Source organism: Motacilla alba, chromosome 8, assembly GCF_015832195.1.
Source record: "Motacilla alba alba isolate MOTALB_02 chromosome 8, Motacilla_alba_V1.0_pri, whole genome shotgun sequence".
NCBI classification, from domain to species: domain Eukaryota; kingdom Metazoa; phylum Chordata; class Aves; order Passeriformes; family Motacillidae; genus Motacilla; species Motacilla alba.
In genome coordinates, this window is record NC_052023.1 from 5,418,862 (window position 1) to 5,441,187 (window position 22,326).

General features: G+C 43.5%; 3 protein-coding genes across 4 annotated transcripts; 2 read left to right on the forward strand and 1 right to left on the reverse strand.

Moving 5' to 3' along the window:
* Positions 1-5,292: 5,292 nt before the first annotated feature.
* On the forward strand, positions 5,293-7,603 carry MAGOH (mago homolog, exon junction complex subunit). The gene is made up of 5 exons (XM_038145120.1): positions 5,293-5,449; positions 5,529-5,587; positions 5,705-5,815; positions 6,096-6,178; positions 6,775-7,603. The coding sequence occupies exons 1-5, from the start codon at positions 5,362-5,364 to the stop codon at positions 6,872-6,874; spliced, it is 441 nt and encodes a 146-aa protein (XP_038001048.1). The 5' UTR covers positions 5,293-5,361; the 3' UTR covers positions 6,875-7,603.
* A 111-nt stretch (positions 7,604-7,714) lies between these two features.
* CZIB (CXXC motif containing zinc binding protein) lies at positions 7,715-13,941 on the forward strand. Of its 2 annotated transcripts, XM_038145118.1 has the most exons (8): positions 7,715-7,856; positions 7,990-8,073; positions 8,153-8,209; positions 8,965-9,046; positions 9,530-9,561; positions 9,982-10,059; positions 12,702-12,767; positions 13,541-13,941. In XM_038145118.1, exons 1-8 carry the CDS (start codon positions 7,851-7,853, stop codon positions 13,616-13,618), a joined length of 483 nt encoding a protein of 160 aa, XP_038001046.1. In that variant the 5' UTR covers positions 7,715-7,850; the 3' UTR covers positions 13,619-13,941. The 2 variants fall into 2 exon arrangements, with proteins under 2 accessions (XP_038001046.1, XP_038001047.1); XM_038145119.1 differs by lacking the exon at positions 7,990-8,073 and having other exon boundaries at positions 7,764-7,856; positions 13,541-13,859.
* Positions 13,942-14,434: 493 nt separating this feature from the next.
* CPT2 (carnitine palmitoyltransferase 2) lies at positions 14,435-21,078 on the reverse strand. Its single transcript, XM_038145117.1, has 5 exons — positions 20,921-21,078; positions 20,053-20,133; positions 19,839-19,945; positions 16,950-18,254; positions 14,435-16,090 (listed from the first exon to the last, which is right to left on the reverse strand). Exons 1-5 carry the CDS (start codon positions 21,040-21,042, stop codon positions 15,759-15,761), a joined length of 1,947 nt encoding a protein of 648 aa, XP_038001045.1. The 5' UTR covers positions 21,043-21,078; the 3' UTR covers positions 14,435-15,758.
* Positions 21,079-22,326: the final 1,248 nt, after the last annotated feature.

A 22,326-nucleotide genomic window follows, 5' to 3' on the forward strand; every position in this document is an offset into this window, starting at 1 on the left:
GCTGGTGTACTCAGAGCTGCAGAATAAAGAGCACTAGTGAGCAACCAGGATCTGTGACACTGCTAACTCCAGGGCCTGCCCAGCTCTTGCTGCTAAGAGCTGTGAGACCCCTGAACAAAAGCCATGGGGCACTGCAGAAAGGTACATTTACTGATAAAACAATCTTTCTCTGGATAAAGAAAAAAAAAAAGGGGGGGTTGCCATGGCAACCCTGAATGAATTCAGCACATCGCCTGGGCATGGAGTCTACCTGCAAGGGCTCTCTTGAAACTGAGGGCTTGCTTCTCACTTGGGATCCCTCAAAATTGTACAAGGTTTTTAAAAGTCAGGATTGCACAGGAAATGGATGGGACTCCAGCATCCACCAGATCAAAGCCCGCTCGAAGGCACAATTACCTATGTAAGAGGAAAGCAATGTATTTTTCTTGACAAAGTTTTCAAAGGACTGAAGACTGGAGAGTCTGATGCATGCAGGGGACAAGCAAGGCTGGAAGTCTTCTGTGGGAAGGCAGATGTGCCTCAGGGGTTTCCCTTTTTCACTAATGAGGCTTTATGCTTGGATTTCCTCACTTACTGCACAATTTTCTTTCTTTATGGAATAAGGGAGAAGAAAAAACTCAAATATTGGAATCAAACACATTGGAAAAATGAGTGTTTTAGAGATGATGACAAGCCTGAGGGAAAAAATAAAACGTAAAACCAATTAAAAAGTACACAGGTAAAAATGTCAGAAACAAATAAAATTCCATTTAACTTTTTGTCAAAGTGTAACAGAGAATATGAGGCCCACTTAGAGCAGCATAAGCAAGCCTGAAAGTTTCTCTTATAACAGCTCTGCCCCAGGTCTCCCACCTCTCCAAAGCTTGTGAAATTCTGCTGTGTCAGGAGGTTCTGTCAGAGCTTGGATTTTAATAACAAACAAACAAATAAACAAACTTGGTAGTGTTTCAAATAAAAGAAAAAAACATAGAACAATGTTTATTGGAGGTAAAGCAAGGCCACACGGAAGCAAAGAGAAGTTTCTTTGCAGCAACTCAGCATAACCAGGATGTCCTTCCAATCAAGGAGGTAAAATGTCCAACAGTCTTTTGTTTATTTCCACATCTATGGAGACATGACCCACCTCGACAGGAAGGTCAGGGGCTGAAGGCTGAATAAATGCCTGGGCTCACTCCCTGCCACCAGGGAAACCTTTAAAGAGTTTGACAATTTTGTTTAAATAAAATCAGTTTACACAGAAATACATGACTGGAATACAGCACCTGACTAATGTAGAAATGAACAGCCTGAAACATGCACTGACATCAAATACCTCTTTCTTATGTAGTTCTTGGGGAACTACTTAGAGTACAATTAACAAAAGCTAATTTCAGTCTAAATGTGCAGATTCTCCCTCAGAAGCAACCACTGGAGACAAGCTCCCCTCTGTCAGCCCTCATAACTATCTCTGTAAAATTTTAAAGTGAGAATTAACACACAACTATTTTTAAATAAGAGCAGATCCTATTTTGTGAAAGTTCAAGACATTGTCCTACCATGAAAAACAAGCAAACCATTTAAATAAGTCATATTTGTTTTCCTAAATTATTTGTAGCAATGAGCTCTAAAGAGTTGGACTCACCAGAACTGGAGCCCAGATACTCTTCTCAGGTCTCACACACCACTGCACCCCTACTTCCAGCCTTGCCAAACCCAGCTGGCTCAGATGGGGGCTGACTTTTTAAATGAGAAAGTCAATTGCATTATAAACTTGCATTTGACACAAAAACGATCTGCAGAGAAAGCAGGGAATCAAAATCAATCAAAACCAATCAAAACCAAAAAGCTTCCTTAAAACTCACACAAATATTCCCACGGGAGAGCTGATCTTGTCGGAGGGCAGGGGGCTGAACACAGCAACAATGACAGACCCTTCCAGCCCTGCTTTTAACTAATTTCCACAAATCCTTCTCCTTTTCAGACCAGGAGTCCATGCTAGGCTTGGGATTTGGTTCTTCTAATGCAGGAGTCAATACAGCCCATTTTTGTTTACAAGTCATGACCAGTGAGAGCTGCCTTGTGAGCAAACAGAGCCCTGCAGTCAATAACCAGGCACAGCAGCACAGCCCTGTGGGGAGAGCCTCGCCTCAGAGTAATGAGGTTGTTTTACTTGGCACCAAAACAACAAATGCTCCTTCTAACAGAGGTGTATTTGTAACTGAGTAGATGGGTAGTGGGTAAGTAGGGTAAGTAGGAACTTACCCACACTGCAATTTCAAAGTACAAACTTGGGTAAATAGTGCATTAAAGTGCAAAGCTTAGGGTTAACTCGGCACCCCCAGTTTGTCTCAGCAGCCACAAGACACTGCTGACTCAGCTGGATTTTCATACTCGTTATCTCTCACACAATGCAGAGGCAAAGGAATTAACATTCTTCAAAACCAAAACAAAATTCTCTTCCCAGCAAGTAAAGCAGTAACACAGGCATAACACGGATCTACGTGCAAAGTCAAGCTCCACACCACGGAGCACGTTAAATGCTATGGAACACAATTTAAAGAAGTATTTTAGGGATTTTTCACCCTTCAGAGATTGTATTGTCTTAACTCTCCTCAGCCAAAGTAGTTGCTTTGATAGGGGAATCAGTAAGAATTAAAGCCTCTGCAGATCCAAGGAAAAAGAGTTGTATAAAATTCTCTATGTTTGGAACACGGTTTCACAAGTTACAGACATGGAAAAATATCAGAAAACAACCTGATTTATTTGCAATCTGTGAAAAAAGCTCTGTCACCCAGTTCTCCAAAGCGTTCAACATTTCTAGTGAAGAGAATAAAATAGCAGAAATACAACTATTTCAAGAAACAAACACAAATCTTGCAATCTTAAAACCAACTCAAATTATGGATCCCGAGTAGGTTGATTCATTCAAGCCATCTGCTCTTTTATTGACATGAGAAAAAAAACCCAAATAAATAGAAATATTCAGAGCACGTTCATCTGATTTTTCCCATTTTTCCAAGTCCCACAGATACCCACTCCCCACAGGTCAGAGGAGAAAATCATGTACATTTTGCTCTTCTTCAAAAAGAAACAAGAAAAACCCTAATCCAAACCCATTATAAACCAGTACCAGTATTAAGATTCCATATGCACATTGTTACATTACAGTCCTCCTATCAGATGGAAAATAATGCTAAAAATGTGTGTTTATAGAGATATTTTCTTCAGAGGCAGAACAACACTGTTTACACATGCTTTTAAGCAGAATGAAAAGAACTGCAGCACACATTTGTGCCTTTCACAAACACATACTTAAGCCAATGCATTCAAGCAGAGCATGGTTGGGATTGTAAATGTGTCAAGATAACCCATACAACACTGGCAGCAATTCTTTACCCATTGTATCGCCATCAAACATGATAGTTATTTTACTGAGACAAAATACATAATGTGCACACAGCAAAAAACTATTTTTATCTCACCTATATATAGTATGTATTTATCATAAAATGTTAGAATTAATATAGAGAACTCAAAGACAGTTGACACCTCCAGAAGGAATTAAAATGCAGGTTCTTGGGATAACTCCTATGCCAGTTTGCTCTTCCTTCCAACACAGTAATTTAAATAAATTTACATTAAGCACTGATATTCCTGAAAAGGCTTATAAACAATTTAGACAATTACAGTGGAGTAATTCTCTCACAAAAAATCCCCAAACCAAACAAAACCAACCCTCTGAACTTGGGGACAAAGACAGTACGTGGCATTACCTTTAGATTGGACAACCAAGTTCACAAAACAAGCAGGGTAATAATTCTGCCAAAAATCCTTCAGTCTGGTATAAATACAAATGTTACATTTTTTAAGGTTATGTTTTATTTTCTTTGGAGTACCTGCAGATGTTATAAAGCAACAGGTTGGCTATTTCTGTATCAGTAGGACTCTTCTACTAAAGAGACAACTTCTAGACATTTTATAGAATGGACATTCCTGAAGAATGCAGAACGCAACTGAGAGTATTCAAGCACAAAGCTGTGAAAAACAATGAATAAGAGCAAATACTGCCTGACTTAAACCTGCTACAACTCTAAGGAAAGCAGAGAGAACTCCACTAGCCCTGCAATGGGATGTGAGGCAGCACCATCTAAATGAAATCATGTTCATCAGTGCAAACCCATTTCCAGCACCACCACAGTGCAAACCAAACTCCCCAAACCCATTTCCAGCACCACCACAGTGCAAACCACTCTCCAAACCCATTTCCAGCACCACCACAGTGCAAACCACTCCCCAAACCCATTTCCAACACCACCACAGTGCAAACCACTCCCCAAACCCATTTCCAACACCACCACAGTGCAAACCACCCTCCCCATTCTGTGTCCTCAATAAAAAACGTCCCATCTAGTGATGAGCACAAGAGATATCCTGTTTCTGAATTCTCCTTGCAGAAGGGAATATTTTACAAAAGGTGTGTCTCTGGCTATCTCCTTTCAGCAGCTCCCAAAGCAGAAAAGGGCAGGGTTTACCCCCAGTGCATTGACGGCCAAACCTCAGGCCGCCTGTGGTGAGGGACGTCAGCACACCAGTCCCACTGAGGCACCACACTGCTTCAGAGGACAGAAACTTGTCCCCTTGTAGTTAATTTTGCTTAAAATCATAAATGTGCGGTGTTTGTTCCCTCTGTGCAGAAAAGAGATCAGGAAACACCTCTGGGATTAACTCATTGCTAGCTCTGGGATCAGCACGACTGGGGAAGGTCCACCACCTCCTCTGGGAATAGCCCAGTGGGCAGCGGATGGGGCTGGTGGCTGGTAATGCCAACCTCGAGGGAGCCCCTTAATCCAAATATAAATTTGATGGTTTTGGTGGGCCCCTTCTAACTTGGGAGTGCAGCATAACAAAGCGTGACTCAAGTTCTTGTAGCAGCACTAAATGCAACCATCAGTGCTCATCACAAATGGCCACCTACACATCATCTCTTTCACTGGTATGACTAACTATCACTGGAACGCTATCTTATGAGTAACAAGGGAATGAATAACTGTTCCCTCACGGGGCCCGCCGAGGGGCTGGGACTCTGCCCCGGGAACAGCAGAGGTGCGGCGATGCCTCACCTCGCACCGTCTCGTGTCGCCATGGGTCTCCCCAGCTGTTCTGAGGGCTGGATCGCGGCTGTGTCCCGCCCGGGTGCGGGCTCCGTGCCGGGGCAGCCCCGCGGAGGGAACGGGCCCGGCTCCCCCTCACGGAGCCTCCACCCCCGGCCCGCCAGGGGGCGGCCGCGGCCGGCGCCGCTCTCGGCCGAGTGCCGAGCGCGCGTGTTGGAGCCGGGGCGCCGCTCCGCTTCCCTCTGATGACGTAGATCCTCTCTGGAGCACCATGGCGAGCGACTTCTACCTCCGCTACTACGTGGGGCACAAGGGGAAATTCGGACACGAGTTCCTCGAGTTCGAATTCCGGCCCGACGGTGAGAGCGGGGCGGGAGGCCGGGGGCGGTGGGCCGCGGGTCCCCCCGGCGCGGTTTAACGCGCTGCCTCTCCCCACAGGCAAGCTGCGCTACGCCAACAACAGCAACTACAAGAACGATGTGATGATCCGAAAGGAGGTGAGGGCGGCGCGGCCGAGGCGTTTGCGCCAGAGAAAGGGGCTGCGGGCAGGGTCAGGGGAGGATGGCGTTGCGGCCAGGGCTGTATTTATTTCTCTGCCGGAATGTTGTGTGCAGGCTTATGTGCACAAGAGTGTGATGGAAGAGCTGAAGAGAATAATCGACGACAGTGAAATCACAAAAGAAGATGATGCTCTGTGGCCTCCTCCTGACAGAGTGGGCCGACAGGTACTATGCATAGTGTATCTTCTAATTGCTCTTTAATTTTCGTATGTTACCTCCTTGGAAGCATAACTAAACTTTTTCCTGAAAAGGAAAAGAAATACTGCTTTAAAACCTGAGTAGTGCCTCAGTGGCAGTGAAGTTGTGGAAGCCAATATGATCCACAGACCTGTTGCATTTGATATCTTTGTAATAGAAATTTGAAATAAAAAGTATCACATCACTGAAGTATTTTTGTAACTGGTACCATGAAGCAGTAAGTTCCTATAACCTTTTGTTTTTTCAGGAGCTCGAGATAGTAATTGGTGACGAGCACATCTCCTTTACCACGTCAAAAATCGGTTCCCTCATTGATGTAAATCAGTCCAAGTACGTACTCTGCTTTTTATGCTGCCCTTGTTTCTATTTACCAATCTGTATTAGAACTTCCTGATTAGTTGGTACATGTATTTTATATTGTTTCAAGGCATGAATCAGCTCCTGGGGGCACCAGTGCTCTGTGTTGCAGCACAATGTGCCAAATGCCTTTAGACTGTGGCATTACAGGCTGTGTTCTTGAACTCAGAGAGCAGAGCCTGTTACACACATACAGAGTCCGAGCTGCCATTGGCCTGTTTGTGCCAATTTCTTAGGGATATCTGTATTTCTCCTAAGCTGAAAAGACTGACTGTTATGGGGAAGGGGGGGATAAAACCCAAGTGCTGTTGATACTTGTTTTCATGGTAAAAATGCATGTTTCGTAAAAACTTAAAATGTTCACAGTTGGAGTACAGAATATTTATTCAATCAGTGTAGAATGAAACAAATCTGTTAATGTCTAAGATGACATCTAAAAAGTCCCCATATAGGCTTTGGGTTTTTTAAATACATTAGTTCTGTAACCTGTTCTTTAAGAGCATCGGTCTAAAATTTTTTAAATATTTTAATTTTTTTCCCCCCTTTCTTCCTTCTGTTGTGAACTGCAGAGATCCAGAAGGCCTGAGAGTATTCTACTACCTGGTCCAGGACCTTAAATGTCTCGTCTTCAGTCTTATTGGACTCCACTTCAAGATTAAGCCAATTTAAATCAGACAAACTGAAGTTTGTATTGTAATGTTAGCAGTAGGGATGGGAAGGGATGTTATAAGTTCCAGTTCTTCACTGTTTCTGAAATTTTTTTGTATTTTAGATTATTTTTTTGATTGTTATTTTGTTGTTACAAACTGTCAGTGACTCAATAAAAGGGTAAGATTTGCGTTTTTAATTTTTAAGCTGTGGTGAGAGACTGACTTCTAATAATTCTTTTATAATGGTGCATTCAGAGTGTGTGACTTCACTTCTATCACCCACACACTGCACTTCTCTACACAGCAGTGGAAAAAAGGAATGAAGCCTGGCTCTGTGAAATGAAGCTTTTGCCAGTTGTCAAGGCAAACTTTTGTCACTATCCTGAGCTGGGTATTCTGTTGGCCAGCCTAGAACAACATTTAACTCTGCCTAGGTAAATGGCTACAGCAGACACGCATCACCTTCGTCCCAGCCCGGGGTTACCCGCTTGCCTCCGGAGCAAAAACAACAGGGGACCGAGGAGCCAAACAGGATCTTCACTGACCGTCCCGTTCGGCTTCAGAGAAGCTGAAAAGCAACCTAGAATGTATTACATTGAGTTCTAAGCTAGCAGATCTGTTGTGCAACATTCGTTAAAGGACTTTGAGGGGTCCCCCACAGGCCCTGAGGGTTGAACCCCATGGCAGTGCTGCCAAACCGCGCTTCTGCTTTCTCTTAATATGTCTGGTCTGTAAGAAGGCGCTGCGACTTTTAAAAAAAGAAAAAAATTTAAAAAGTAATCAATTGCTGCGCAGTGTTGCAAACAGTGTCTCCCGCTTTCCCTCCCCTCCCCACAGGCGCTTCCCGCTCCCGCGCGCGGGGCGCTGGCGGCCGCCATCTTGGCTGAGGGCGGACGCGGCTTCGCGCCGGCCCAGCCGCGCAGCGAGCGAGGAGGCGCCATCGGGGCTGAGGGCAGGCCGCGGGGAGCCGGGAACAGCACAGAATCCGTGCGGCCATGGGGGTAGGTGACAGCTCTGGCCGGAGCCCCGCGGGCCGCGGGGGCAGGGGGGAGCCTTGGCGGAGCCCCGCGGGCCGTGGCGGCAGCGGGGAGCCGGGCCGGCCGGGCTGATGGCGCTCCGCCGCTTGCCTTGCAGAGGATCGGGCTGCAGCTCCGCGCCACGCTGGAGAACATCACCCGGCTGCGGGCCGAGGGAGAGGACTTCCGATGGTACCTCAAGGTGCGGGGCCGCGGGGCCGGGGCCGGGAGCATGGCCCTGGTTATTGACAGCTTTCAAACTTCCGATTTGTGTTCTCCAGCTGAAATGCGGGAACTGCGGTGAAGTCTCCGAAAAGTGGCAGTACCTGCGGCTGATGGTGCGTGTGCCCCTCGTACCCTACCTCTGAGCAGAAACGAGAACACAAACCTGCCTCTTACACACCTGTCCGCATCAAGGATGTGACAGCTTACCCTCTAGATGAGATCGTTTTTTAATAGCTCCATGCATTTAGAAAATTGTCATGTTCCATATTAAAATAAATATTTGGAGACTGTGCTCAATTGACATGTGCCATTTGAATGGTGGCTTTGTTGCTAACAAAGTATAACATCTGGTTTTAAAACATTTCTGTAAATAAGGTTGAGGCATATTTCTCTGTAGCCTATTTCTCTGATGCTGATGGAATATTTTTGGAGAAGGTTAGGTAAATCAAGATTATTTATGCATGCCAAATCAGCATTTGGAAGCTGAAAAAGCAGGATAAAATTTGTCAGGGATACTTGTCTGTTCTTAGCAATAATCATCCCTTTTTGTTGCATACAGCTGAATGGTAGGAATGTATTTTGAAGAATTAGTAGAGCATGCCTATATGGATAAGGCACAAATATCCATTATTCCCTATTTAAAGTCTGGAACAGAATTATTCTTTAAAAATCGCAGCTTGTTAAATTATTAATCTCTGTAGTTAAAAAAAAAAAAAAAAAAAAAAAAAAAAAAAAAAAAAAAAAAAAAGCTGCCTTGTTGCAGTATTTTAAAAGCTAAAGGTTGGTGTAAAAACTACCTTACCTTTGCAGAGGTTTCCAGAGGCTCAGCTGAAGAGGTTAAAAGTGTCTCTCTTGTCATGGATTTCAGGACAGCGCTCCCCTGAAAGGCGGCCGAGGAAGTGCCACGATGGTGCAGAAGTGCAAGCTGTGCTCCAGGGAGAACTCCATCGGTACGTGCTCGGACGCTGACCAGCCATCATCCATTTCACAGTTTCTCTTCTAGTCCCCATTTTTGCTTGACACCTTTTGTAAAGAGCTTTCACCAGGGATTTCTGCCCTTGTACACTGGTGCTTGAGCTCCCAACAGGCACCTTCTGGACATCACATCAGGGAGACAGCAAGGCCTCCTGGTGAGTCCAGCCTTCCGCATGAACAAAACTCATCTGTATTGGATGATTTTGTATTTTACAAAAGCATGCAAATCTTTCTAGCATTGGTACAGAAAAATGGTGCAGTGTAAACTTCTGAGGAGAAGGGACAAAAATTGAATTCTGCCTTTTGAAGACCAGCTGCAGGAAAACCTTACATTTCTTGCATTTCTTTTGCTTTGTATAAGGAAGTTGCTGTCAAGGAAGATCCTGATGCTTGGTTTGTGCTGAATAAAACTGAAGACATACTGCCACTCACTTGTATAATTTTTTTTTTTGTTTTAGATATTTTAAGTCAGACAATCAAGCCTTACAATGTAAGTTTGTTTCCTCTTCTATGAAACAAGTGAAAGATAAGCATTAACAGTATTTTGAGTTTTTGCTTTATCATCCTCCTTCAAGAACACAAAAAGCTGGTCTTGTCCTTGGACAGAAATTGTCTTGTAGACTTCTGCACGGTCTCTAGTGTAGAATAATCTGATACATTTCAAAAGCCAACTGTATCACCCAAATTAGAGATGATTATGTAATGCCCCTCTAGGTTTCCTTTCGAAGACTTCCTCATGGCAGATAAAGAAATTCTAGTTAGGGACCATCTATTAAATGATCCCTAGGATTTTGCTGTCACTTGGGGCATCAGAGATGACAGAGCTGCCTTTAAAGCAATCCATTCCTGGACTAATGCTTGTCACTGTCTCTAGTAGACGGAAACTAATGGTTTTCTGACTCAATCACAGGCTGAAGACAGTGAGAAATTCAAAACAATTGTGGAGTTTGAATGCCGAGGTCTGGAACCAGTTGACTTTCAACCACAGGTGAGTTCTTATTTGCGATTTGTTTCTGTCTTTAAAAGCACTTCTTCTAGAGTGATAAAGTACACACTATTTGAGAGGGTTCTGGAACATCTTAGACCTTCCCAGATTCCCATCCTTACACAGTTCCTTGTTTTGAGTTTTTCATTTGACTCCAGGAAAAAACCAAACCAAAAACTTGCAGACAGCTAACACAAACAACTGGTATTCTCTGTGCCAGTAAAATCTAAAGCTAAGCACACCCTGGAGTCTACTTAAACTGCCTGACAGGTGACTCTCTGTTAATCTGAATTCATCTGAGAGGTCTTCACTGCTATTGCAAAAGACAGTCTTTCCCAAAGGCAAAGTGCAGCATTAGACAGAGCACCTCTTGCCCCTCATTGCGTTACAGAGCTCATCAAGCTCAGGTTATGAACACGCCTCAGTGTGTGTCCTCTAAAAAACAAACAGATTTCCTTTGGGGTTGACATCACCAGAGCCACAGGAGATGAACACTGGCACTTTTCCATTTGCAGCTTGAGCAGACAAAGCTTGAAGATCACTGGCAGTTACAGGCTGGTGCAAAGCACACCTCAAGGTTCAGAGTTAAAGGATTCTTCAGGGCCAGTCTGCAATGACTCATCTCTTGTGCATGGTCATGCTCTATGCCACTTAACTCCCTGCTATTTTTAACCTATTATTCCAGTCAGATTAGGTGTAAATAGACTGACAAATATAAATCTGTCTTATCCTTCTCTCAGACTGGGATGCTGTGCTAAGAAACAGCCCAAAAAAGCTGATCCTACAAAGAATTTGGTATAAATAGAAACCCTGCTGCAGTGTGCTGGGGGAGGTCTTTCTTTAAGTGAAGTCCATCTTTCTGATGCATGGTTATTCCTTTATTCCAGAGTGGTTATTAGTTTATTCCTGCTTGAAAGCTTTGCAACCAGACTTAGGAACTTGCACTTCAAGAAAAATCTAGACAAAGACTACAAAATGTAGGAGATGTTTATAGCTCTGCATTCTATCTGTCAATTTACAGAAGAAATACTTCACAGCTGTAATAAAAGTTTTAATTTAAAATTCTGAGTTTGGTGCAGTTGACTGGAGAGTACTTGAATCCCTGAAGAGGTATTTCAGTGAATTTTTGGATGCCTAAATCAGTAAATGAGTTTTCTGATGCTCAAGGGACTTCTGCAGTTCCGAAGCCTGGCTTCTGCACAACCCTAGATCTCACTTTTGATTAGCACTGAACATGGCGTGTGGCCATATAATCACTGTATTTTCTCTGTATTTTTTGGTACCCATAATACAACCACACCTGGAGTCAATTTAAAGTGGCTTAATGCTTGCATGTCTTAAATTACAGTAGTTGCCAAAAAAAACCCCAACCACCACCACCACATTTTGAGTGTTAAGAGAGCAGAAAGTATCCTTTGTTTCTCTGATACAAACCTTAATTTTAGACCTAGTGCAGAAGTTTGCAGTTGCAGTCACAGAGCTGGTGAATGGCTCCAGGTGGATAAAAGCAGGGCTTCTTTCATTTTTCTGGTGTTTCTTCTATACTCAGCTCAGTTTTGACCCACAATGCTGATCTTCCTCTCCACCCCAGCAGTTCCCTTGACATGGGCTTCTGACAGTTACTGAAAGGCCACTGTGCCCTGCAGATCCTTCTCCTGTTGTTAGATTTGTTAGATCTGCCACACTCTGTGGTCCATTTAACTCCCAGGTGCTTAACCTTCCATTCAAATCCCCAAATATTTTAAAGTCTTGTGGCTTACTTTGCACATTCTCACAGCTGAATGTCTCACTAGCACTAGCGGGGATTTCTTTATCTAAAATGCAAGTGTAGATCCCTTGCAGAAAACCAGGAAGAAGCTACCTTTGATTTACAGCCACTTGTTAAGAAAATTCTGTAGTTAGAATTGACAACCTAAGAAACCTTCCTGCATGCTACCACCCAGAAGTGGCTGGGATTTTTAAATGTACTTTTAAAATCAGTAAATCTTACTGTACAGCTTGGTAACTGTGAACCCTAAAGTGAGAGAGCTGTTCCTATGAAGATAAACCAGAGCACCTTCCTAGAGCTGTCCTTTCTCCACTCTTTAAAAACAGCAGCAGTGATGGCAGTGAAGAGCTGTCCCCTGTGAAATGCTTGTTTGGGATACTAATCTGTTCACTCAGCCAGCTGATCCTCCTTACACATAAAGCTTGCTTGTCACTTGTGTACCTAAATCCAATCCAAGCTGCTCCTTCTCTAGAATATCTTGGATTCTGACAATATTCAAGCTAGAACTATTAACTTTATTCCATATTTTCTATTTCTTTCCTTGCAGTATACTATGAAGCTATTATGCCTGTGTGGACTCTGAACACAAAGCTATTAGCAGTAATGGGATGGTGCTACACAAACTAGAAACTAAGCTTTAACACTATCTAGAATAGCTGGAAATACTTTTTTTTTTCTGGGAAAAATAAGAGGAGCAGGATCCCAACCTGATACTGACCCCTAACTAGGAAAGAGCTGGCCCATTCCTTCTGCCTGATTTAAAAGAAATACAATACATTTTTGTGCTGAGCTACCTTCTTTAAATGTTTTAATTATCATATTTATTATTTTGTCAGTACAGTGTAATTTTAAAATTTTTCTGCAAATGTGTTTGCAGGCAGGGTTTGCTGCTGAAGGCGCAGAATCTGGCACACCTTTCAATGACATAAACTTGTTAGAAAAGGTATGTTGTCTTAGTTTCACTAGCAAAACTACTTACCTAGCTTGCTCTCCCCATATCACTACTCCAAAATACACACCCTGGACTGGTTTTACTCTTTCTGTAGCCACAGGAAGGCCACAGATGGAGAGAGAAACTGAATCAAGTATGAACGACTAGCATTACTAACAGTGTCCTTTTAGAAGGAAGGATTTGTTAACTTAGCAGCTGACAAAGATTTAAGTCATTCAGGAATTCCAGAGAGCAAGAACCTGGAATACTAAATGGCTGGGGTTATTAAAGTGGTGGATTGATTTTTCTAGGTAGATCCCTGCCCGTTGTCCTGTGCACAGAGAGGTTAAAAAGTAATATAGACACTGTCCTTCAAAGCTCAGGATAATGACACCAGCATTGCAAATCTTCTTGGGTGTGAGCAGGAATCTCAAGGTCACATCTGTTCCCTGGTATCCTACTTGGCAGGGATCTGCTTGTCTGCTTACCCACCTGACTAGGGTATTGTAAATGATAGATAATCCTTTCACCTGCCATGGCTGCTGTTTGTCCACTGCAGGCTGGGGACTACATAAGAAAATAAACCCCAGCAATATACATATTAATAATAATAAACACTGAGACTAAAGCTCATTTAACTTCAGGTTAGTGATCTTGCTACTCTCACCTGTTAAAATTTAGCTTTCTACAGATATCTAAGACTCAAACTTTGAGTTTCCAGTTTGAAATCCAGTCTGTGTGCATTCTGTCCTTTGTGACTAACACTGAAATCTTATTTCCTACAGGATTGGAATGACTATGATGAAAAAACAAAGGAATCTGTTGGAATCTATGAAGTTACCCATAAATTTGTAAAATGCTGAAGTTCATACCCCTAACACATTATGACAAGGTTATTGATGGAGGAGCTGTAAATCAGATACGCAACTTCCTTGGAGTTCCTTTTTTACATGGCTGCACTTCAGAAACGGAAACCTAAGTTCACAGAATCATTTAGGTTGGAAATGATCTCCAAGACTGAGTTCAACCTTTGACTGACATCCCTCAATTGTATTTTCCATCCCCAGCATGCCCTAATAAAATATTGCCCATGGAGCACTTGGAGATGGCCTCAGTACAAAGTGAAAATAGCACATATTGACTGAACTGTGCCGTGTCCTTAATGCTGGGGGGTTTGGGAATTACATGGTTGTGGTGGACTGTAGCTTAGCGAATGGATTGAGAAACTGCTTACACAACTTACAGCCTTAAAGGTTTTAATAGTTGGTCACCAGGAAGTACCTACATTTGATTGTCTAACATAAGCAAATAAAGTCTTCCCACTCACCACTCCTATCATGAGGAAATGGCTACAAGCACTAGTAAAGGCACTGTGTTAACTCTTCAAGGGAACAGCTACACCTTTAAGCAGCTTTCTGCCACCTCAGGTAAAGACTGAGGTGAGTTTCCTGAGAACACTTGCTAAGCTTGACTGCTGCTGACATTTACACAGTTACAGTCCTCTGAAAAGCAAGTTATCTTTCCAAGTGTGTCATTAAGTAAACCTCATTTTTAGGTGAAGACAGACTTTGTACTCTTTGGCGAGTGCATTCACAATCTTGACAGCTGTTCTCATGTTTCAAAACAAAACAAAAACACCATACCAAACAAACCCAAAAAAGAAAAGAAAAAAGCCCAGCCAGTCTTTAGTGAATTTTATTCAGACTTTTGGTCTGATAATTGTTTCCTGATATGTTATTTCCTGCATCTTCCCAAATTATCACCTTCCTTTCTTTGTTTAAATGAACAAAAACAATCATGATAAATTTTAAAGTCAGTTTTAAAATACTGCTTTTCAGCTGAAAACTAGAACAGCACATTACAAGAGCAAAGCCTTCAGGCTCACATATGAAATGCTTTCCCCTGCTAGCACTTTTATTTCATACTTCCAGGACAGGGTATTGTTTACACTTACTGTTAAATTAAATAGACCCTGGGAGAACCTGGAAGCTGAGACGCCCAAAGGAAGAGCAAAGGGAAGCAGTTTCCGAGCCTCTGAACCTGATCTGTGACATCCAACCAATGTGCTCAGGCTTTCCTGTTCTGCTGATACATTTGGTTGTCCGTGCCAGTGGGACACGAGCTGCATTGGTTTTACACAGATGACAGAAGCCAACACCACTGTGCAATTCAGCTCCACAGAAAGACTTGGCCTCACAGAAGAAAAAGAGTGGAAATCAAGAGGGTAAAAGGCAGGAATTCAAGATCTACATACCAGACAGAGTGCAGAATGCTTGCAGCAGTTTTCTTTCCAACCTTTGTAAGAAACATGAGCTGCTGATAAAGGGTCTGCTCATGCAGTATGATTAAGATATGGCAATAAAAGAACTTTCTGATTATTAATAGGCAGCTTTATTAAAATACAGTCTTTCCCAGTCAGTTTAACAACCCAGTTGGTGACTGCGGGTTTCTTAAAGCCTCCCACTTCATTTTTTGTGTCTCTAAAAGCTGTTATAGTGGAAAGGCTTCAAGCAGTTGAGGCACAATCAGTTCTGATATAAATTCAAGTTTAAAGAGATTAAGTTAGTAAGCAAGCTTACTGCAAGAGTGCAAATGGAACCAGTCTTTCATGTTTAAAATTATTGCATATATTTTTTAAAACCAAACAGTTCAAGAGTGGTATCACAGTACTGTAGTCTGTCCAAACATTCATGGAACACAGGTGTTCCAAGATCATTAACTCAATAAAAATGCTTATTTTAGATTATGTGTTTTAAGAACACATGGATCTATTACTTAATTTGATGTAGTTAATGTCTGTATTTCCTGAAATGCATTCAAGGTCTGTAATTGATTTCTTTGAAATAGATAGAAATTTCCTAGTGAATTTAACAGTATTCAAGTTCAGTGATGATACATGAAGCCAGTTAGGCTGGGCAGTCTCATCCATGCTGAACACTGATTAGTATGTCAATTAGACATAATCTGCATTTTGTTCTGCAACTGTCAAGTGTTCCAATGTCTTTAACTACCAATTTTCTTGCCCTTTAAAACATTAAAGATATCTTCTAGTGACTTGTATATACACTGAAGGTATTCTTTACCATTCCTAGCCGGGTAAGAGGAAACATTACAGCCTATCCAGTCATCTTGTACCTGGTACCCTACTCCAAAGCCATCAGACACCACGGGGCCAAAGCCTCCTAACTGCACAGCGGGGCTCACCAAGGTGCTGGTGGAAATGATGTTGTGGTTGAGGCGAGCGTAGGCTGGGTCTTGGTAGAATTCGGGCAGGGCCAGCCCCTTGGACAAGGCCAGGTAGCGCAGGCTGAAGAGGTGCCGGTCAAAGCCCTGGCCTGCAGGGAGGAAGTCACAGGTGTGAGAGAGGTGCCTGACTTCTGCGGGAGGTAAACTCACCTCAGCCACTAAAGAGGAGGTCTGTAGAACCGGAGTTATTTTTGTACTGATAGGAAATGCTTTTCAGAGTTTTCATGCCCATGTCCTCGGAGAACTGGGCCTGCTTGTTTTACTGCAAGGCTCAACAGGAGCAGGAGAGTACACAAAAGTGCAGTGTTAACAGACAATTTTAATAATACATCACCTTCTTTGATTAACTATTTACCTGAACATAGCCAAGTTGTTTAATGCACAAAAAGTCTTTCCTAAAATTTATGAATCTAAAGAGGAAGAGCATCTTGGACCAACAAAAGGAGGCAAACTTTAGACTCTATGGAATCATATCCAACAGTGAGTTTTACTGCTGTCAATTTTAACGCTTCTGGGAAGGACAGTTCAAAAGAAAGCATTTACAAAAATGCCAGGAGTAGCATGGCCAAAAGATGAGTTTGATTTGGAAATTGTTAAAGCCTTTACCCCCTGCAGAGGTAAGACAGTACATCCTCAGACTTAAGCCAAAGTTCTTGTTCAACATGCACTAAGTAAATCTTCAAAAAGTCCAACTGCTCTAAGGAAAAAACTAAAGTATAAAAAATTCTCAACACATCAAAGGTGCTGTGGGAAGCACAGAGGCACTCCTCTCCATCAAGACATGAGTGAGAATGAGGGAATGCACTTTAAACTGCAGCCTTCTGCTACTTTTTGTCAAGTTTACATTAGATGTCCATCAGCATTAAAATATTGAGTTGTAAATATTTACAGCAACCTTACTAGACATCTTAGTGCAAAAGGAGGAGTGTTTGATGCATTCCTACTTACCCATAGCAGCCTCTTTTGTCAAACGGCCGTGGTACTTGGAGCACTCCACAATGAGATTCTGCAGCTCCTCAGTGCTGTGTTTGGAGAGTCCCTTGACAAAGGCTTCAGAGCATTTCTTTGTGTGGACAGAGGCAGGCCGTATGGTTTCTGTACGGCCGTGCTTGAAAGCTGCAGTGCTGCAAGACTCGTACGTGGCAACAGTCTGGTCGTACTGGCGGAGGAAAGCCATCTGGAAGGCCAGCTGAGCCACAGCATCTGGGCTTACCTTCTTCTGCTTTAGAAGCTCCTTGCCCCCTTCTTGGAACTGAATCATGTTAAGAGACAGTGATTCTACAGTGGCATCAAACTGCTGTTTGGCTTTGGTAATCCCTGCTTTTAAGGCATCGTTTAGCTTAAAGTCAAGTTTCTGCACTGCTCTGGAAGAGTCAACTGAAGCAGGCTGGGACTGGGGGCTGATGGCTGGTGTCGTGGTGCTATCTTTAAAAACCTCATTCTGGAACCTGAGCACAGCCACACCATCTCCCCAGGAATGTTCAAAATTAATTCCTGCAGTGCCATCCTTAGTTATGATAAGAGTAAAGGATTTGTCATACCAGCGGTTTGCAGCATCCCCATGCAACATAGTGTGGGATAAGTGCACTAAGTCTTTAATGGGAAAATCATCTAAACTTAAACAAAACAAGGCAGAGTCTACTTTTTGAAGAGCTTCTTCATTGCCATTGTCCAGCAGATTCTTCCTCAGCAATGCCCATGTATCTCGGTTTTCACTGGTGAGGTAGCCAAGAGGGAAGGCCGGGGCGGGACTGTTGTCACTAAGGATGTATTTCAAGTGTGCTTGTATTTCTGAGGGTTTCAGCATGTTTCCATCTCTATCAATAACATCAAACACATAAAAATTTCCATTTCTCAACACTAACAAATGTTTTGCCTTTTCATCTGTATAAAGCTCATCTTTGTCGAGCTTAGGAAGCCGTGTAGAATTGAAAAGCCTGAAGTACTGAGACATATCTAGGGGGTAAGCATTGACCATGTAGGCACCAAACCAAGAAACTGAAGAAGGCACAAATCGGATAATTTTTTTAAAGATCTCAGTGTCACTTTTTTCTGGATTGAGGTGAAAAACCTCTGGTTCAAGGTAACCAGCCCTGAAGGTCTTCATAAAACGTATGGCAGAAACAGTCATGTTTGTAGCTCGTATGAGCTGATCGTTGTATTCCGATTTTGGATCAGGATTAAAAGACATAAATGGATTAAAATTCAAAAGAACAGGCTCACGTGCTTTTAGGTACATGTCAAACCAGGGACCTGAAAATTGAGAGTTGAGAAAGAGGTTAGAACATAAAAGCAGCTTCCTGAGTCAGACAAGAGGGTCACGTAGTCCAGCAGTGATCATGAATCACACACACTAACGTGCCTTTAAACAAGACAAACATGAAATAATTCACCCAAGGTTTCTCCAAACCCCCATTATGAAGAAGGATAGTGTTGGCTAATCATAAAAATACTGGGTTTGGAATAATCTATGTCAAGGGTGTCCATGTCATTAGCAACAAGGGCCAACTCCCCATTTTCTTTATGGCTCGAGGATAAACCTTAACTCCCAGGACATACAGTGCAGCTCCCCAGCTCTATTTTGGTATACGCCTCACATTTGGAGCAGTTCATGCCTTTACCTACTCTCACACTATTAATTTCTGCAACTCTCTGTCACTGAGTGCATCTTGCTGAGGGTAGAAGGCTGAATCTTTTACCTGGACTGTAAGAAGAGCAATGGGTAGTTCCAGGGGCTAAGTTACAATTTTAATTACAGGTTCTCAAAGGTTAGTAAGTAACACTCCTCTACAGTTTTAAAACCACATCTGTCATCAACACACAGCCTTTTAACCCCAACTTGAAAGTCCAGGGGGAAGACAACTCTACATACTTTCAGAAACCAATTTCAAGTGGAACAGGTCTTTTATGAGGCACAAAGAAGAAAAATACCCAAACAAAAAGCAATGCAGACACCCCACCATTCATAACAAAAAGCAGCATACTGGTTAGCACTTACGAACAACATAAAGCCACCACTTAAAACCCAAGATGTTGTTCAAAGTGAATGGAAGGTAAAATACAACAAACCAAAGAGCAGTTTTTGTGAAATAATCTGGTATTCTCTACAGACTGAGCAGCAGCTAACACCTTAACAGGCAGCCTGAACAGACAGCAAGGATAGAAGGGCATTCACTGGGCAACATGGAAACTTCTACTTCCATAGGTATTTGACTATTTCCATCTCTGCTGCTATCTGATACTTTCATGAGCAGACACTTGTACTTGGAAGCAATAATAAAGCAGAATAATCAAAAGTAAGAATAATCGCTCTCCCTCTCCTGATTTGTTTCTATTTATTCTCATTTTCCTATTTCTGTCCCTCCTTTTCTTTAGTTCTTTAAAAGAATACAGTTTTGTAGTTTTAAGGGCTTTTAAGTCCCATCTACAGACCACTTCTGCCTCCCAAACTTAGTTATACTCTGTGACTCCTCCCCTCCGTCAAAGTTTACTTTTCTGGCTAAAATAACATGGAATTATTTGGAAATGATTGCTTCAGTTTCCTTGAGGGAAGTGCTAGATAAGCTCCTCTCTAACCTAAACCCTATAAGCTCATGAAAAAATACCACTACTCCAGTATCTATCTACCCAGAATTCTGGTAGAATAGATGACATTAGATAAAGAGCATTCTTCTTTCTAACAGCCTCTGAAATTGCTCAAATACAGCCACAGAGGGTGTACACAACAGGTTATTCCAAATTCCTGGGCTACTTAAAGTTTCAGCCTATGATACTTATGGAATCATGAGCAATTATGATGATCTACAGACTTGTCGTACACCCAGCAGGCCAATGTACCTGTGATGTAACTTGTATGCTTGTTCTGATTGTCCTGAGCAACCAGTTGCTCATGCAGCTCTCTTCCAATCCCCTTTTCAAAGGCATGAGCAAGTTCTTCAGTTTTCCTACAACAATCAAGAAAAGAGTCAAAACGCTGTCACAAGTCACATTTCTTATGTTAACACTTGGTTTTGAAGCAGAACATGACACTGCCATGTGTGTTTGTCCATACCTGAACTGCTCATCATTTAGAAGTGGTTTCTGGGCATTCAGGTATCTCGTAATTGTATCTTCTAGCTTGGGAACTGGCAGTCTGCAGGAAGTGGAACACAGAGATGTACACTTGATGAGCAAGGGTACAAATGAAGCCTGTGTTTCTTACACAGTCATCTCTCTTTGCCTCCTTTCTTCCATATCCTTCCTTATACTATTATATATTCACTATACATACAGATACATATGCACACTATACTGTATATACTACCATATGATATATAAATTTGGGTAATACTTATGCACAGTATTCAAATGCCTCGTAAGTTTTTTGCGGAATAACTTAAGCAAGGAACTAGATGGACACCAGCCAGCACACCATAATGTTCTTGGGAAATAAGGCAGAAAACCAAATTGACTGTCTTTTTACAAAGGTACTGCAGTGATGGGAGCTAACCCCTTAGAGGAAATACAGTGACAGGAACCGCTGCTAGGAGAGGCAGCTCTGTAGAAGGAATAGCTCGTTCGCCAGCCCTGCTCGGCCCCCTCCCCATTACAGCTGGGTGCTGGACATCTCTTTCTCACAAATTTCCTACTCGGCATCTTTGTCAGCTTTCTCTAAGCCTGAATTTTGTTTCCTATAGCACAATCCCGTTACACTCACGGGCTTTGGGCGCCAAGGGGCTGTTTCAGTAGCGGGCTTGTAACCGCTTGCATTGACACTCGGAAAGCCGAACCCGCTCCTCCGCAGACAGCGCGCACCGAGCGAGCCGCGCACCGCGGCGCCCGCGGCGGACGTTCCCTCTGCCCTCTCCTCACAGCGGACACCCCGGGCCGCCGCCGCCGCACCCTGCCCGCGTCCCCCCGCAGCGGCGGCCCCGCCGTACCTGGGCAGGCTCTTCTGGTAGTGCATGGTGGGCACGATGCTGCGGTGCAGGAACTCGGCGGCGCCCGCGCCGCTGTAGCCGCGCCGCCCCGGAGCCGCCCTCAGCAGCTGCCGCGCCGCCATGATGGCGTCAGGCCCGCGCCCGGAGCCCCGCCCGCCGCGCCCGGAGCCCCGCCCACCGCGCCCGGAGCCCCGCCCACCGCGCCCGGAGCCCCGCCCACCGCGCCTCCCGGAGCCCCGCCCACCGCGCCTCCCGGAGCCCCGCCCACCGCGCCTCCGGAGCCCCGCCCACCGCGCCTCCCGGAGCCCCGCCCGCCGCGCCCGGAGCCCCGCCCGCCGCGCCGCCTGCCGCGCCTCCCGGAGCCCCGGGAACGAACGGGAAAAGCGAAGCGGTTTTCTGTCATTCCATTCCAAAAGTCTATTGGATACGTGCCGCTAAGGTAGCAAAGTTACCAGGGAGTTGGGGCAGTTCAGCATCAGTCCTCTTGCATACACACCAACAAAACGTTCTGATTCATTAATAAAATTTTCTGCAATCCTCTTGTTTTTCTGCAATCCAATTCTTTTTATGTTCAACATACCTGACTCCACGTATTTTTTATTCTATTTCCTCCCATCCCCCTTTTTTTTTCTCTGTGTGTGTATCCATATGTCCTACCGACTACACAGGATTCAGATCCTGGCCCAAAAAGAACAGTTTAATCTCTCCTGAGGTTTTTTCTACTCATACATGAGCATGCAACAACAAATACTTGATCACGGTATAAAATGTGATATTATAAACACACAACCTTGTTGTACTGTGAGGAGTATTTTCCATAAAAACATTGAATAATCTCAGAATATACCAAAAACTACAGAAATGCTTTCATAAGAAAGCATGGCATGTGAATGGTTATGGTGGTGTATTTTTATCAGACACTCACTAGCATAAAAATCAGCATTGGGATTGAATGCGGACACAGCAAAGGAAAGGAAAGCAATCCCCGTGGCTTAGTCTGATAATCCTCTGAAAGTAAATTGGCCCTACTCTAATCAACATAGTGGTTGGAAGAAAAGTGAAATCATTTCACTTCCAAGATACTAAATGCCCAGTGACAGAAGGTGTCCTTGCATGTTCCGGTCTGTGGCTATTTCCTGTTTGATGTGTGTCTCTCATGCTGTTCATTCAGCCTTTTTTTGGCAATGAAAACAAAAAAAACCAAGCCTGCTTTAATTAATGAAGTCCAGTTTCACCTAGCTTGCCCTGCTGTGATAGTCCTGTTCAAAACATCACCTGCTCTGCCCTTTGGGAAAACTGCTCTGTTCCCTGTTTGAATGCTGGCTTGCAGGGTTGCCTTTCTGGGTTTGGGTGTCCAGACCCCAAACTGGGGAGGCTGAGGAATGCATCGCCTTTCCCCGACGAGT

Coding starts and splice junctions, on each gene's coding strand:
- CZIB (XM_038145118.1), top strand. Junction 9,562..9,981: donor AGACAATCAAGCCTTACAAT/GTAAGTTTGTTT, acceptor ACTCAATCACAG/GCTGAAGACAGTGAGAAATT. Junction 10,060..12,701: donor CAGTTGACTTTCAACCACAG/GTGAGTTCTTAT, acceptor ATGTGTTTGCAG/GCAGGGTTTGCTGCTGAAGG.
- CPT2 (XM_038145117.1), bottom strand. CDS start 21,042: ATGGCGGCGCGGCAGCTGCTGAGGGCGGCTCCGGGGCGGCGCGGCTAC. Junction 19,946..20,052: donor CTAAATGATGAGCAGTTCAG/GTATGGACAAAC, acceptor TGATTGTTGTAG/GAAAACTGAAGAACTTGCTC. Junction 18,255..19,838: donor GCATACAAGTTACATCACAG/GTACATTGGCCT, acceptor CTCAATTTTCAG/GTCCCTGGTTTGACATGTAC.
- MAGOH (XM_038145120.1), top strand. CDS start 5,362: ATGGCGAGCGACTTCTACCTCCGCTACTACGTGGGGCACAAGGGGAAA. Junction 5,588..5,704: donor ATGTGATGATCCGAAAGGAG/GTGAGGGCGGCG, acceptor TGTTGTGTGCAG/GCTTATGTGCACAAGAGTGT. Junction 6,179..6,774: donor ATTGATGTAAATCAGTCCAA/GTACGTACTCTG, acceptor TGTGAACTGCAG/AGATCCAGAAGGCCTGAGAG.